At 40.5% G+C, this 16,607-nt stretch overlaps 2 protein-coding genes across 2 annotated transcripts; one reads left to right on the top strand and one right to left on the bottom strand.

The window, feature by feature from the left end:
- The first annotated feature begins 957 nt into the window (after positions 1 to 957).
- Positions 958 to 3,960, top strand: LOC5516990 (chymotrypsinogen A). Its single transcript, XM_001636975.3, has 6 exons — positions 958 to 1,110; positions 1,367 to 1,755; positions 2,138 to 2,285; positions 2,490 to 2,709; positions 3,113 to 3,392; positions 3,624 to 3,960. The coding sequence occupies exons 1-6, from the start codon at positions 1,047 to 1,049 to the stop codon at positions 3,894 to 3,896; spliced, it is 1,374 nt and encodes a 457-aa protein (XP_001637025.3). The 5' UTR covers positions 958 to 1,046; the 3' UTR covers positions 3,897 to 3,960.
- Positions 3,961 to 4,248: 288 nt separating this feature from the next.
- On the bottom strand, positions 4,249 to 16,133 carry LOC5517057. Its single transcript, XM_001637043.3, has 12 exons — positions 15,945 to 16,133; positions 13,373 to 13,446; positions 12,278 to 13,226; positions 11,624 to 11,815; positions 11,212 to 11,455; positions 10,336 to 10,469; positions 9,687 to 9,951; positions 8,642 to 8,866; positions 8,056 to 8,277; positions 7,500 to 7,602; positions 7,169 to 7,238; positions 4,249 to 4,858 (listed from the first exon to the last, which is right to left on the bottom strand). The coding sequence occupies exons 1-12, from the start codon at positions 15,945 to 15,947 to the stop codon at positions 4,757 to 4,759; spliced, it is 2,583 nt and encodes an 860-aa protein (XP_001637093.3). The 5' UTR covers positions 15,948 to 16,133; the 3' UTR covers positions 4,249 to 4,756.
- Positions 16,134 to 16,607: the final 474 nt, after the last annotated feature.

The following is a 16,607-nucleotide window of genomic DNA, read 5'->3' as shown; positions in this document are numbered from 1 at the left end:
ATCCAACTGAAATTGATTTTGGTTCGAGTGCACAAGAAGTTAGCCATTGTTGCAAGCGCAAAGGGACAAAGGGTGAGTTGCGAGCGAGAGAGGAGAGAAGTCGGGGATTCAAACAGTAGAATGACGAAAAGTCTCTGGCGCCCTGATGACATAACGAAAAAAAAAAACTAATAATAAAAAATGAAAGAAAATTTGACAAACACTCTTATTCCAATTAGTTGATACTTTCTATGTGAATGCATGTGCAAGCTAGACAAATAGTATTTGGTTCTTCGCCATTTGTCCATTAACGGCAAATGCTGCGTTGCGTTTTGTGTGGGTTTAGATGACCAGCCTTGTTGACTTAACCTTGCGTGGTGCGAAACAAAGATCATGTTAGGGTAGCAATTGCACAATAGTATAATCATATAGAAATAAGATTTCAAAAATGAGATATTTTTCTTATTCTAAAATCTTGATGAGGTTGTAAAAAACAAAACCCAATAGACAATAAAAGAGAGCGGACGAGAAACAAAGAATGGTCGAAATCGTACCTAATATGCTTTCTTAATTGTATAAGAAACTCGGAAAAAGTCAGGATTTAGGACCAACTTTATCAAGCAGCTGAGTTGGCTTTGAACTAATCCGACCGCATGGGGTCTTTTCTTGACCGATTAGATAAAAATGTTTAGCCCCGGCAAAGTTTCCAAAGTTTCAAAGCAGCCCTTGCTAAAACTTTAGCCCGGATAGCTGCTTATCGTTTATAAGCCTTAAATTCCCCGGGAGGGAAAACTGAAATTAATTCCGAACTGAAAACTCGTTCATGTAATCAATAGAGCGATTTTACAATTATCAATATCGCGTGCTTGCAATCTACCGCCGTCCGTCTAAAATGTGTTACCCCAAGTGGTCCAGCCATCGTGTTGTGTACTCTACTATTGTCCCGCTAATTGTAGAGACGCTCGGTTGTGTTAGCAGCTGTACGGGGAGGGCACGTTTGTGGGTTGTAAAAGCTCTATAAATTAGACGCAAGCTGAAAAGCACGTTGCGTTTGATACGAGGTTGTAATGGCAAAGATGAATGTTGGAACAGCAGTGGTCATCTTCGCCGCGTTTGCGACTTTCGCTCGAGGTATGTTACACACCGCAGTTTTCCAATAATGCAACCATACTAAAAGATATGGCAGAGATCCTACATGCCACGTAACATGACGCATCTTAACTTAGGTAGACGCATGGCATAAATAGGTTTATTACAATGCCGCAAAAGATGGTCTCTGCCCTCTACAAATTTAGTTCTGTCTCTCACGCCCTCACCGATGCGGAAAGAATGTTTTGCAATAGCAATTTGTGCCCTCCAACAAAAGCCCAATTGCATGTCTTTATAGGTGCGTCCAAGGCTGACTGCAATTTCGACAGGGACTTCTGCGGTTATACACAGGATTTGCACGATCAGTTTGACTGGACCCAAATCAACGGTTCCACGCCGAGCAGTTACACAGGGCCTGATGCGGGTACGTTCGCCTTCATCGAGACATCATGGCCTCGTCTTAATGCTGAGGCTGCGCGTCTTATTGGCCCGGATATCCAACTTTCCGATGGCAACTGTTTGACGTTCACGTACCACATGAAGGGGTTACACGTTCGCCAGCTCAACGTGTACTTACAGGATGTCAGCGGTTCGCGCATGCTCCTTTGGAGTGTTAGTGGCGAGCAGGGAGACTTGTGGCATGCGGCACGTGTTCCGTTATCTCTTAGTAACTTGAAGTCCTCAAAGGTAAGAGGCGCAGACTCAATAAAGGCCCATTTTACGCCCCCTTTCAATACGAAGGTACACACAGCATCCACTCCCATTATCGGCAAATCCAAGCGAGATGTCAACCAAATAGCACATAAAAACAGAATCAGAACCATCCGTGGATGGTTTTGTTGCAAATAGACCGCTTCAAAAACAATAAACAATAACGAAAGAGTATTAATGTTCTACAGGGACGCCATCTTTAGCATGGGTGACTTCGGGGTCTTCATGAGTGAAACATTGAGCTTACACTAAGCTCTCATTTACACAGTGGGCTTCAATATTAAAGATAATAAACAAAAGTTACAAAAAACTCGTCCCAAGGCAATGTAAACCACTCGTGATGTTATACTTTTTTCAGATCGTTTTTGAGGGATATTCGGGGACCGGGTACATGGGCGACATCGCCATTGATAATGTCAAGCTAACTACCGCCTCAAGCTGCCACCTTCTACCCACGAGTGCTAAACCCACCACGCCCACAAGTCCCCCTGTACCGCCAGTACCAAGTATGTCATTGCATCCCTGCTGAAGTATTTCTACACAAATGTAAAGGGGCTTATAAATCACCACATTGCCCTCCCACCATATGCTTGCTTACCCTGGTATAGTAACCCCCTTCGAGATATCCTTGTTCCACTCCACCGGGGAATCGTGACCTGGAATATTCTTCACACCGTGAACCTGGCTAATATCTGGTTTTCTTATTCTAGGTGTCCCCAATTGCGGAGTTCGCCCTCCTGCGTCCCGTATCGTGGGTGGTAATGACGCAATGCACGGAGAGTGGCCATGGCAAGCGATGCTTATGTTCCAGACCCCCCTGGGCTATAAACAGTTCTGTGGTGGGGCCTTGGTGCACGAAGACTGGGTACTCACTGCTTCTCACTGCATCAATGACATCCGGCCAGAGGACTACAAAACCCATATTATCAGGTCACTATCAGTAGAGCAGTTGATCGTATAAGCATGATATCATCGGCAAAATACTAAAAGCTTATCTTAGAATGTTTTGAAACAAGAAATTTCCATAATCTTGGCGAGCACCTGCGAGCAAATCGTGCGATCATCACAATACTGCAATTACCAGATCTTTCTGGCAAAAGGTTTACAAGGTTTCTCTAACAAATGACCCTCAAAGTCGGGAAAGCAATATTACAGAAAATATTTAATTTGAATTTGACATTCCTAAATTGAATGTGTAACTTTGTTTATTTTACCGATCTGCAACTGCCAATGTTAAGTGATATCTATTTTTCATTTAGAAGAGGGATGTTTTCACTCTAAGTCCTAACGTCTTGTTATATCATTCTAACTTCTCTGGATTATTTTTCTATAGCTTGGGGGGTCACAACAAGACGGGCATAATGTCAGTAGAGCAGCGAATAGGGATCGCCAAGATCTACCTGCACGCCGACTACAATCTCTACCCCCACCAGTACAACAACGACGTCGCTCTTATTCGCCTGGCCAAGCCTGCTATTCGAACACGTTACGTCCAACCGGTTTGTCTGGCGGACGGCACTGTCTCATTCCCCCCTGGAACCGAGTGTTGGATCACTGGATGGGGACGGCTGCATTCGGGTGGAGCATCACCGGAAATCCTCCAGCAAGCCAAGGTAAGGGGTGCGGAGGGTAGGGAGGAGTGGTAAGGGGCGAGAAGGGACGGTTGGGAAAAGGGGGGTGGGGTGGTGGGTGGAACGGTTTGGTTTATGGGCGTGGCCAATGGTTGTTTTAAAATGCCCGTTTTTTAATAGCTATACGATTCTTTGGGTCTATATCAGGGGATGGGGCATTGACTTCGTACCATAAGCCGTAAGCTTGACTTTGTTCCATGCATTCACTTCCAGACCAAGCTATTGAGCTACGCCGAGTGTACCAAGAACGGGTCATACGGAGCGGCCGCCGTGTCTTCCAAGATGCTTTGCGCACAGGTCCCTGGTATCGATACGTGTCAGGGGGATTCAGGGGGGCCTCTGGTCTGCGAAAACAACAACAAGTGGACCCTGGTGGGGGTGACTAGCTGGGGGTATGGATGCGCCCATCCCGACTACCCTGGTATTTACGCCAAACTGACAGAGCTGAAGGACTGGGTCTTCCACCACATGGCCACAAACCCTTAAGGGGGCAGTAGTGTTTTTAAAAGTCAACATTTAAGCTTGCTATCTAATAAAGAGCTTACAAAAATGTCGTCTTCTTTTGGTAGCTCATTTTATTATAAACTAACTGGTAATTAGTTTCAATTTAGGGAATTAGAACCCTTAAAACGACATAAAGAATGAAGACATAGTTAATTTAGCTTAAATTGATTTAACATGTTCACTCGATCTTTTGTATATTTGATTGTAGATCACATTTTTGTTGTGAAGACTAACCTCTTGATGATAACTCGAAACCTTCACGCGGATTAAGAAATATATATATTTGATTTGTTCTACACATCCATTTAAAAACACCACACCAAAACACAAAGCATTTTATCATCAAATATTTATTTATATTCATAACACTGTACATCATAAATAGGTTGATTCATAGACATCACGCCTGGCACACCCGACCATTACATGGCCAAGAGCCTCTGTTCACATCAAGATCACTCACGGGTATCTTAGATACTTAGTAAGAGAAAACACCCATTACCATCGGCTGGTTTAGAAAGCTGTTGCGATATTTCCGAGTGGATTCGAATTTATTTTTATTAATTTATTTATTTACAAACTTTCACCGTTAAAAAAAAGATTAAATCGTACTAAATAAATGTAAATAGTGGAGGAAACACAACAGAGCTTAGCTCCACATAAAGTGCAACCTTTCGACTAAGATATATCTATAATTAATAACTGTTAATACAACACTGTGGAAGGTGCTGCGAGAGTTCGCCAGTATTTTATTTGTCTTGTGGTTAGTTGAGCAAGACTTCGACAGCAATGCTGATCGATGTTGGTACTTTTCAAACGGGACTATGGTTGAGGCATGTAAATCACAGCACAAGCTTGTTGAGCTCATCTACGAACAGCAAGACCTCTTGCAGGTGGGCGAAGCCAAAGTCCTGTTTTACCGATGAGTAGAAAAACTCAGGACTCTGTAATACAAGAGAACGTATCATTTTGAAACATATTGTAGGGCAACCATGACAATGGGGATAAATTCTTCAAGTGTTACAATGTCAGTATTGGAATACTCTTTTCTCGTTACTTCTGTTTTGCAGATTTCAGAGAATAACATAAACAAATGCAACTTGGCTTTATTAGAATAGAGGAGCTGGTGAAGATGAAAGGGACAGACCAATCAAGTTTCTTTCAGCCCTTACCATAGAACTAAGCCCTTGCCTAAGATATATAAGGAAAGGCCTTGCCACAGATCTAAGCCCTTACCTAAGATATATAAGGAATGGCCTTGCCACAGATCTAAGCCCTTACCTAAGATCTATATCCTTAACTCAGATCTACTGTAAGTCCTTACCTTAGATCTAAGCTCTTACCTAAGATCTAAGCCCTCAACGCAGATCCAAGATGAAAGGGACAGACCATTAAAGTTTATTTTTATCCCTTACCATAGATCTAAACCTTTGCCTAAGATTAAAAGGCCTTACTACAGATCTAAGCCCCCACCTCAGATCTGAAAGCTCCTACCTAAAATTTAAACCCTTACCTTAGATCCAAGCCCTAAACTCAGAACTAAGCCCTTACCACAGATCTAAGTCCTAACCTCAGAACTAAGCCCTTACCACAGGTCTAAGCCCTTACCACAGATCTAAGCCCTTACCACAGATCTAAGCCCTAACCTCAGAACTAAGCCCTTACCACAGATCTAAGCCCTAACCTCAGAACTAAGCCCTTACCACAGGTCTAAGCCCTAACCTCAGAACTAAGCCCTTACCACAGATCTAAGCCCTTACCACAGATCTAAGCCCTTACCTCAGATCTAAGCCCTTACCACAGATCTAAGCCCTAACCTCAGAACTAAGCCCTTACCACAGATCTAAGCCCTTACCACAGATCTAAGCCCTTACCTGAGATCTAAGCCCTTACCTCAGATCTAAGTCCTTACCACAGGTCTAAGCCCTTACCTCAGATCTAAGTCCTTACCTCAGATCTAAGTCCTAACCTCAGATCTAAGTCCTAACCTCAGATCTAAGCCCTTACCTGAGATCTAAGTCCTAACCTCAGATCTAAGCCCTTACCTCAGATCAAAGTCCGTACCTGAGATCTAAGTCCGTACCTGAGATCTAAGTCCTAACCTCAGATCTAAGCCCTAACCTCAGATCTAAGCCCTTACCTGAGATCTAAGCCCTTACCTCAGATCTAAGTCCTTACCTGAGATCTAAGCCCTTACCTCAGATCTAAGCCCTTACCTCAGATCTAAGTCCTTACCTGAGATCTAAGCCCTTACCTCAGATCTAAGTCCTTACCTCAGATCTAAGTCCTAACCTCAGATCTAAACCCTTACCTCAGATCCAAGCCTTTACCTCAGATCTAAGCCCTTACCTCAGATCTTTTTCCTTACCTGAGATCCAAGCCTTTACCTCAGATCTAAGCCCTCACCTAAGATCAAAGTCCTCACCTAAGATCCAAGTCCTTACCTAAGATCTAAGCCCTTACCTAAGATCTAAGCCCTTACCTCAGATCTAAGTCCTTACCTAAGATCTAAGCCCTTACCTAAGATCTAAACCCTTACCTACGATCTTAAGCCCTTACCTCAGGTCGAAGTCCTTACCTCGGGCCCTTGCCCAAGATCTAAGCCCTTTCCCCCTGATCCTTCAATCAGATCTAAGTCCTCACCTAAGATCCAAGTCCTTAATTGAGATCTCGGGCCCTTGCCCAAGATCTAAGCCCTTTCCCCCTGATCCTTCAATCAGATCTAAGTCCTCATCTAAGATCCAAGTCCTTAATTAAGATCTAAGCCCTTACCTAAGATCTAAGTCCTTACTGTACCTAAGATCTAAGTCCTTACCTCTGATCTTAGTCCTTACCTAAGATCCAAGCCCTTACCTTAGATCTAAGCCCTTACCTAAGATCTAAGCCTTTACCACAGATCTAAGCCCTTACCACAGATCTAAGCCCTTACCTAAGATCTAAGCCCAGATCTAAGCCCTTACCCCAGATCTAAGTCCTTACCTAAGATCTAAACCCTTGCCTACGATCTAAAGCTTTTACCTTAGATCTAAGCCCTTACCTAAGATCTAAGCCTTTACCACAGATCTAAGCCCTTACCACAGATCTAAGCCCTTACCTAAGATCTAAGCCCAGATCTAAGCCCTTACCCCAGATCTAAGTCCTTACCTAAGATCTAAACCCTTGCCTACGATCTAAAGCTTTTACCTTAGGTCTAAGTCCTTACCTCGAGCCCTCGCCCAAGATCTAAGCCCTTTCCCCCTGATCAAGGCCCTTACCTCAGATCTAAGTTTAGCCAGTCGCTGGAGTAGCTTGCCACTCAAGTGAGACGCGATCGTAGAATCGTTTCTTAATAAAAAAAAAAGAGAGTTAGAGAAATTCCTAACTTATGAGAATCCTTTGAGCCTTCATAACATCCGTTGATGTGTAGTCAGTTTTTTTTAAATTTACAGTGACACTTTTTTGTTTCTTTTTAAATAAAGTAGCGCAAACAACTTTCTTGAAATTGCAAGTTTCAGAAATGTTTAAATTATGAGTTTACAATGCGTTTTAATTTATGAGTGCAATCTTACATGCCCTTCCAGCTTGCAAACACAGTATATAACCTACCCTAGACGAAGACCAAATCCGTTCATCCAGTTCATAACATCATCTTTGGACCACTTGCTGATGTCAATCTTCGGAAATACATCAACAACATCGTGTTGAACAGCTGAAACAAAAAAACTTTCTCAAGTTTTTGGTGGAAAATAAAAGAACTTAAGCCTGGCATATAGCTATACTATATACAGTATACTTAACAATTAAACAACGAGTTCGAGTTTTCTCTGAGTCAATAGATAGTCAACGAGTATAGTATAAATCCACTCACATACTACCTTCAAATAAATGACGAGTTTAATAATTTTCAGTAATAAAAAAAGCTTTTTTTGCTACTCACTATCTATGTCTCAATAGATAGTGAGTATGGGAGCCCAAATTGCGAGATTTGTGATAGTATGTGAGTGGATTTCTACTTATAAGGCATACACTTCAGCCTGTAGGGAAAATAATTCTATAAATATGTAAATGTGTAAGGTATGGGACAGTGTGGCTAATACTGTGGGATTTTCTTTAATACCTCATCTCCCTTTAATAATTCCATCTTATTCCATTCCATTCTCACCTACGAGTTTACTTTCTACAACATTTCCTCTTCCTCTTCCTCTCATCCCAATCTCTTTCTGAAGCTTCTCAAAACTGTCATCTACAGGCAGGGTCTGCTTGTCTGAGAAGTCAATCCACAGCTTTGCTCCCATAATCATGCCAAGCCAACCATCCGGACGATAACTTTTCTCCATCATCAGAGGAACAATGTCTTTACGGAGCTGAAAGGCATATTCAGCCTCTACAGTATGGAATAGAAAGGTTAATATATACAGCTATAAAATAGAAACCTTTCATGACTGCTGTATGCTGAGAATACATTGGTGAGTATGGTTCTATATATAGACTGGTTCTGCTTTATGCTTCACACTGTTTTGAAATAAATCTGAGGATACGACAGGTGCTTTTTATTACAACTGTAGAAAAGAGACTTGTTTTCTATACGTGCCTGACATGACTCTTGATAAAAACCTGATACCCTGTCCAGCCCCTTTCTCCGGTTTCTGACTTATAAAATCCTATTCTGGACGCCCTTTCTCTCACCCAGCAATCCCCATCATTAGAAAGTGAATGGTCCCACAAGCAGAACACCTGCCACACCCTACCTGATCTGCAATTAGGACTCTCCTTGTATTTCTGTGATACACACATGAGTACCACCTCTGCATTTTCTACAGCATTAGCCATGGCCTGCAGAGTGGAGCCACCCATTTGCTCCAAGTCCATCCACACCCTGTAGCCTGCCGCCTGAAGCTTGCTCTTCACCTGGATCATAGTGGGCTGGACGTCCCACTGGTAACTAATCATCACATGATTCCTAAGTGGTTCATCTGTGGGAAAAAATTTAAATAAGAGTTCTACATAAAATCAAACAAACAGTTGCTATCAAGACACATCGCACACTAGGGTGTATTTTGGGACTGATGTCCCTCTGTTTAAATAAGTTGTTCCAATATTGTACATTTTCAGTATTTGCTAAAGAAGATTTCAAATTTCCCTTCATTTCACTATCCAGCTCTCTCATCTTCTTTCTTTTCTAGATCTGCAGCTGATTAGGATGAGAAGTGCATGTCAGCTTTTTTAACAACCTGTCTAACTGTCTTAACAGGTGCTATCATCAACAAAAAAAAAACAGTGGATTCAGGAGATTGGCCAAATCAGCAAAGGTACTCACATGTTTATTCTAAAAAAGTTTAATAAAATATGAAAAAGTGTGTAACAAAACAGCGTAAAAAACTTCAAATGCCAAAGCATAAGAAATAGAAATGAACAAATTATCTGTAAAAGGGATTTTATGCAAAGGATCTGGTTGGTTTATTTGATTATGCTATTTCAAGATTTGAGTTAAGGCACAGCCTATTCCGAAATCTAAGTACTACTTTCAATCCATTTCAGTCTGCTCAATGCGAGGCCTTCAAAACACAATACTGTATTCCTGAAAGATCATAACAGTAGGTCATTTAAAAAACCTTGATAGTTATTTTAATTATTCCACTTTTTACTGTTTGCCAAAATAACACTAAAATCACTCTTGCTGTCCAAGTGCCCCTTTAACATCTCTTGTAATTTAAAAAAAAGGCTGAATCCATAGAAGACCTCTGGAACCTGTAGTTAATATACAGTATGGCCGCCATACAAATTTCCCATTACCTGCAGTGCTTTCTTTGACAGTATGGGACTCCTTCCCCTCGATCTCCCACAACACACCAGCTGCTGCCTTTTTCACTGAATCATCCTCACTATGCTGTAGCTCCTTCAGTAATTCTACCGCATTGGGAGTGGTCAGAATGGCTTCCTTGTTCTCATTATCAAATGACAGTACCCACAAAGCTTCAGCACCACATCTCCGCTGCTCATCATTCTTAGCATTAGCCAGCATGTCGACAAGGATGGGAATAGCTCCATGCTGACCAATCTTTATATGAAACAAGCAGTTCCATCATTCAATATGCTTTCATTTATCAGATATATTTGGTCAAGGCATGAACTTTTGTTAGGACCAAGTGCAACTGAACTAGATAAAAAGATGTTACAGCTATACAGTGCAATAGCATGGAAACCTTCAGCTTGGTCAACCATTAGCTCAACTACTGTACTGTACTTATTTGTGTATACAAAAATACAATAAGCCTATTGATGACATTCTCTTCTATTCTGGGAAATGAAGGAAAATCATAGCTATATCTAAAAAAACATTTTTCCTAGAGGTAGGAGGGGGTTGGGGTGAGTATATCCTCAGCCTTTCTTTGTATTTGCTTGGGTGGCAGGTATCTAAGCCAGTAAATAATGTTAGACTTACCAGCTTTTTATTGCTATCATTGACAGCAATCTGTGAGAGCCCTTCTGCAAGCTCACTGTTTGTGAACCCGAGGTAGCGATTGGAATTCGAAGAACAGGACTTTGAAAGGATGTGAATCAGGAATTGTATTGGCTCTGAAAAAAAACAAAACAAGAAATTGGCTATGAAAATTTTCAACAATCACATTATTTAAAAAAAATGTTCATCATATATGTAAATCACTTTACATCAGAAATTTGATGTATCCTTCAGTAGCTCTCAGATGGGGAAAGGGTAGAGTTTAACTTTTACTTAATTACAGTATTTTACTTTTAATTTTGTGGAATCAATTTACAGTAGTTAGCACCTTTCTGATGATCAGCTTTCTTTGATCAGGATTGGTTTCTGTATTTCTTAGTGCTCAAAAATGAAACCCCTTGGGTAAAAATATTAAATTGATGTTGAGCTATTATTTTGAGATTTCTTTCAATTAAAAACGCTTGCTAATAAACATAATTATTTTCAGGGAATCTGGCTTTTTGATAACATGATCGGGAATTATGTTCACTTTTTTCTCAACAAAATTGTTGCTTTTTTTAACAGATAAAAATCACAAATTATGTGGATCTTTCTACTGAAAGATATCATTGGTGATATTTATAAGGCAATCATTGTGCATGTTTTATTCATTAAACTAGTGCCCAGTGTACAAATGGCATCAGCCTGGAATGCCAACATAGTAGTTTTTCAAAACTTAACCCTATTTTTTTTTTCGCAAGGACATTTGGATGCTCTTATGAAGAAACTACCCTTTTTCATTGGTGTTATTTTTAAATATTTCTCTCGAATTATTAAGATAATCGTTTAAATGATATTTATACAGAACATGCTTCATACCTTCACTTGCCATTATCAGACTATTATTGCTTTCATCTGTGAGATATGCCAGGATCAACAGAGCTTTGGCCGCAAATTGTGATACCTCATCATTCAACATTGGAAGTAGCACCTTCACAGTATCTGCTTTTTTGAAGTATTGACGGCATGGTATCCTCCTTGACAAGTTGTGCATGGTTCCCATGGCGGTGTTAAGAATTTTCCCTCTCTGAGTTTTGCATTTTAATGCCTGTGTCTCTGGATTCTAGAAACAAAGTTGAAATTTGTTAATATGGTAGCTACAAAAGTGAGTCAAACAGGCACATCTTTATATGTTCTATCCACTAAAATTTTTGTGACTACCTAGAGCATATTTGGACAAGTGTCAAACTATGATATGCGATGTAGGCTACACATTTAAATTAGAGCTAACCTGATATTTAACCATAGAGGCAGTGCAGTCTCTTAACTTAGAAACCATGTCAGTTAGTTCTCCAATTAAGCCAGCTTCACCGCATCCTATGCAGAACTCATCACTGCGATCAGAGAAGTTAATTGTCACAATTGTAGCTGTTTGTACTAGTTTTTGTGCTGCCTTGATCCTCTTGACTTGATCATCGTCAGCCTTCAAAATAAATGGTAAGAATATAAATAAATGAATGATTAAAAAAGACCAAATCATCAAGTTTTCCGTCTTCTCCTTTATATAAAACAATATACAGTATGTGATAGACTGTGGAGCCACAGGTTGTCAAAAAGCAGAGGTACACAAAGAAATTTTAAAAAAAGGACCCTCGAGGCCATTACTTGCCATTTCTTTATATAATCAGAAAAAAAGCTGGGGGGAGGTATGGGCATAGCCTCAAATTATTGGGGGCGGGGGGGGGGGCAAGATATAGAAACGTTAAGAAAACAATGGGGGGCACGTGCCCCTAGTGCCCCACCCCCTGCTACGGCCCTGATGGGTGTATTATCTATGGCAGCAAGGAAAAGTAAATATGAGCTTATATAGAAGACCAATATAAGTTTAATCTTTAAAGAATATACACAGATGGAAAGGTAGTGTAATAAAAGGCCAAATACTGACCTCTTTAGAAGTAGAATCCTTATCTTCTCTGTTTGTAGCATGTTGATTTTCATTCATCCTTATGGACTGATTGATATTATGATCACTGTTCCCTTGTTTTATATTTGACAAATTGTTTGCATCTCCAATAACACCCTCTTGCTCTGTATCTTTTCCTGTTGAGTCTCTAATGCCATCCTCTTGCAAATCTTTATCATTTGGAGTTCCTTTTGTGTTAAGAGCATTTGATTCTGGCAAATTTTTTTCCTCTTGAGCTAAATTGCTTGACAGTGTTTCTTTGTTAGCTGGTGCTTTTTTGTTCACAGGAGGGTCCTGAGTATCCAATTGTACAACAGCCAGATCTTGTTTTTCACCTTCCTCTGCCTTGGACCTCTCTCCTAGAGCTTCACTAGCCTTACCAGCTTCATCATCTGTGGCATCGTTTTTCGCTTTAGTTGCTACTGGCACATCATAAGTGAGATACTCTGGACACACCCCCTTAACAATGCAGAATATTCTAACCACAATTTCAGGAAATTGAATGTCAACTAAGAATATTCCAAGTTGTTGCTTTTTACTTTTACTCGTACGGTGCTTGGAGTACACTGACGATACACGACCCATAACTTTGCTTATAGCACCCTCATTAAGAAAAACACCCTCACTGTCAACTTGAGTATTAAGAGTATTTATTGCTTCGTGTAATGATATGAAAGAGTCCTTTAGATCTGGACATTTCTCTGAGTGGAGCTTAATTAATGGATCTTCAAGAGTTTCTTTTTCTTCTTTCTCTGGTCTCTTTGACTCAGATGACGACCTTCCGAGGACATTGTTATTCCCCGAATTCCAGGTTTTTTCCTTGGAGTTATCAGAGTTTGTAATATTCGAGACCCTCTTTGAGAAGGGCTGAACATGTTTATTCGAGGCCTTTATTTTTGAGCTACCCGCTGAGCCCATGTTTTGCTTGTTGCTACAACAACAAAACAGTTAAAGATATGGCTTGAAGTTGTTTTTATATATATCTTGTTCTTCAGAACTACGTCTCGCAGTTAGTGGAATTGGACTGTGGTATAGGTGGTAAATTATAAAGCATATTCGATCAGAGACGTCACAAACCTCAGTGTTATGGGCCGCTGCACTCCTAAGAGACGCCATCTTAGATCCTTCGCCTCTTGTGAAGCTGAGGCGAGCTGGGGAGAGAACACAGGTATCCCAGTGTTAAGTCTCAACAAGGTCAAACAACGTTTGTCCGCTCGCTTAGGTAACGCTCAACTTCTTTACCAAGTTATTGACGACTCAAGCAAAGGCGAGTGTAACTTGAGAACGCGGCTTATATTGGCTATAGTAAACACCTCCCCCCTAAATCCAGACGGCCCTAAAACTAGGCCATATGAAAGTTTAAAGTGAAATAGCAGATGCGTATACATGGAAAATCTATATTCATTATTATTATTTAGGTGGATATCCGTTTGATAGACAGGATGGAAGGAATATCTGTTTTTTTTTTTAAATTATTTCTATGTTTATTTTCTTTTTATACAAGACTAGACTTATACAGTATGGGACAGGCTTATACTCCCGTAAAGTAAGGTTTCCATAGATAGAGCTCTGTACACAGGACCCGAAATGATCCCAGGACCCGAAACGATCCCCAAAAGTTCCCCAACTGATCCCGGGACCCGAAACGATCCCCAAGAGTCCCCGAAATGAACCCCAAGGAATTGCAGTAATGGACAACAAAAGGAATGTGTAAGGATTGGCTTTCAGTTTTAAAAACATATGAAACATTTAGCTTTATATGTGTTATCAAAAGGGAATTTACATTAACTAAAACTATAGTATTAAGATATTAAAATAGTACTGCGGGGAAAATACAGTGGTTGAGTCAGAAATTGGTGTCAACTAACAATTCCTGTGATAGTAATTTGAAGAACACGGCGTGGATAAATCATTTTCACATAACAAGCCAAAAAGAAAGGATAGGACATGCTGCTTTCCATAGGAAGCGAAATGTTTTAAGGTTATTTTTTTGCATGTTTGTATTCGGCGAATGAAAGACCTATCCTATCATGAGATCATGCCGGGGTGTACGCACGACTACATGAGGAAATTCAAAACTCACATAATATTGCTTTCAACAAATGCCACATCCTCTTAATATTTTGCATCGGTAGTAGAAGGGTTGTTCGAGTGTATTACTCAGTGTGCTTTTGTCATTCCATCTTCTCGGCCAAACCGGCTGCCTAAATATAATGTGTCGGTAAATATTCGCTCGTGTAAACAAAAATTTCGTGGTGAAATACATGTTCGGTTGTCAAATGAATATTAATTTTTAGGGGTGATGTTTACCGGAAATGAGATTTATAGTGTCAGAGTCATGTGTCGGAACCGCAAAATGTTTAGAGTGTGATGGAAGGTCGAGAGTTTGGTTGATCTGAGCAAAGCTGTGCTATGTTTATGCTGTATTCCTTTCAGTAGCAATTGAAAGTTGTGTATTTGTTTTGGACTCTGTTTATGTGTTTAACGCCGGGCAATGTAATAAATAGAAGTATTGTATTGGAATTTAATATTTTTAAGTCACGTTGTTTAGAAATTGAGTCCCTGTTAACCCTTAATTATGCTTCAAGAATTGCAAGTATTTCTTTTGCTTTCCCTTTGTCCATTACCGCAATTCCTTGTGGTTGATTTCGGGGACTCCTCGGTGTCGTTTCGGGTCCCAGGATCATTTGGGGGTACTTTTGGGGATCATTTCGGGTCCTGTGATCGTTTCGGGTCCTGGGATCGTTTCGGGTCCTGGGATCATTTCGGGTCCTGTACAGCTCGCCATTTACACAAGAAATTTTTGTTTGAAGCGTAGAGTGGCAGGGGATAGTCTTGGAAAAGCCATCTTCTTCCACTGCTTTTGAACATATTTTACATGCCCATTTTACAGAAAATAAAAGAAAAGTCTTTCCAAATGCTATCGCCTTCTTGCCAAAACATTAGTGTCAACATAATTACCACTTGAGATCATTAACACCATTAGTTTTCCATTTATGGGTTGTATTTAATTTCTTAGGGCCGGCTTAGGTGCTGTGAAGAACAATCGCCGACGCAACAGGCGCACGTGTTAGGAGTGTACCAGTATTGTACTAAGGTATTAATACCGCGGGCGAAATCCAACCCGTAGTTTAAAAGCAACGCATTTGGTAATGCCTTAAATACCTCATGATGGAGTGCTAATGCGAAAAACGTTGTTTGAATAAGATCAAAAGCCGTTCTCAGTTAGTTTTTTTTTATTGTTTTCTGCGAGCTAATTGGATCTTATATGCTTGGCTACTTATACGTTTTCGCATCTTTATTCAATCAACTTTTCCAGAAGACCGCAAATAAATAAAATAAAATAAATTAAAAAATTAAATAAATTGAAATAAAGCACATTTACACTGAAGTCACTGGAAGGAATATAAACGGGAAAAATATATTTCTTTTGATCAGGCAGATTATTAGATAAATGTCATATTCTCAAAATTAATTGTCAAATATTTAATCCGCAATTAAAATAAAATTGTCCAAAAATTATCAAGATGTAAAAAAATGTTGGAAAAACCATTTTCCAGAACTGATGTCCATTTTATTTTCTCATTGGTATTTGGGGTAATGATATCGGTAGAATGTGAAATAAAATAAGTGAGGGACAAGTGCTCACCATCTTCGTTCTCTTTGTAGTACGCCCATGTGGTCCAAGGAGCGCCGTGTAGCACTAAGCGCGACGGACCTATTTAGTCTTGTGCAGCAAGCTTCAAACACTACCACTGAAACGCTGGCTTTGCTAAATTTCTTAAACAAATATAGTTGTGGTCATTTTGCCTCTCTCATAAGCTTTCGCCTTGACACTTGTTAAGCTTTCCTTTCCGTCGTGGATACGCGAAGCGTAGGGACGACTTTTTGTCGTGGGGCTATGTCACTCGTTACTCAAGTGTAACCCATAGCCAATCAGAGCCATTCTTATATCACAACTGTCTACCAATGAAAATCAACGTTGTACGAGGCTAATGGTAATACAATTACATAGCCGTAGCAGGCCTCGAATTATTTGGGAGGGGGGGGGGGGCACGATACAGAACCTTCAAGAAAACAATGGGGGGCACAGCCACGCTCCTGCTGGTCATTTCTTTATAATTTTTGAAAATATTGGGGGGGGGGGGGGGGGGGGGCACGTGCCCCCAGTGCGCTCCATCCCCTGTTGCTACGGCCCCGAATTAGGCAATGGGACGGGAACGTCCCAGTGATAACATGTTATTCGTCTTTCGAAATTGGGAAAGAAATAAGCGCCAACCCATATAAGACTTTCAGCTTTTTGTGTTTCATT

This window comes from Nematostella vectensis, chromosome 3 (assembly GCF_932526225.1).
Source record: "Nematostella vectensis chromosome 3, jaNemVect1.1, whole genome shotgun sequence".
In the NCBI taxonomy this organism is placed as follows: domain Eukaryota; kingdom Metazoa; phylum Cnidaria; class Anthozoa; order Actiniaria; family Edwardsiidae; genus Nematostella; species Nematostella vectensis.
Note: the sequence above shows the minus strand (reverse complement) of the source record. Positions and strands in the feature narration are given on the sequence as shown.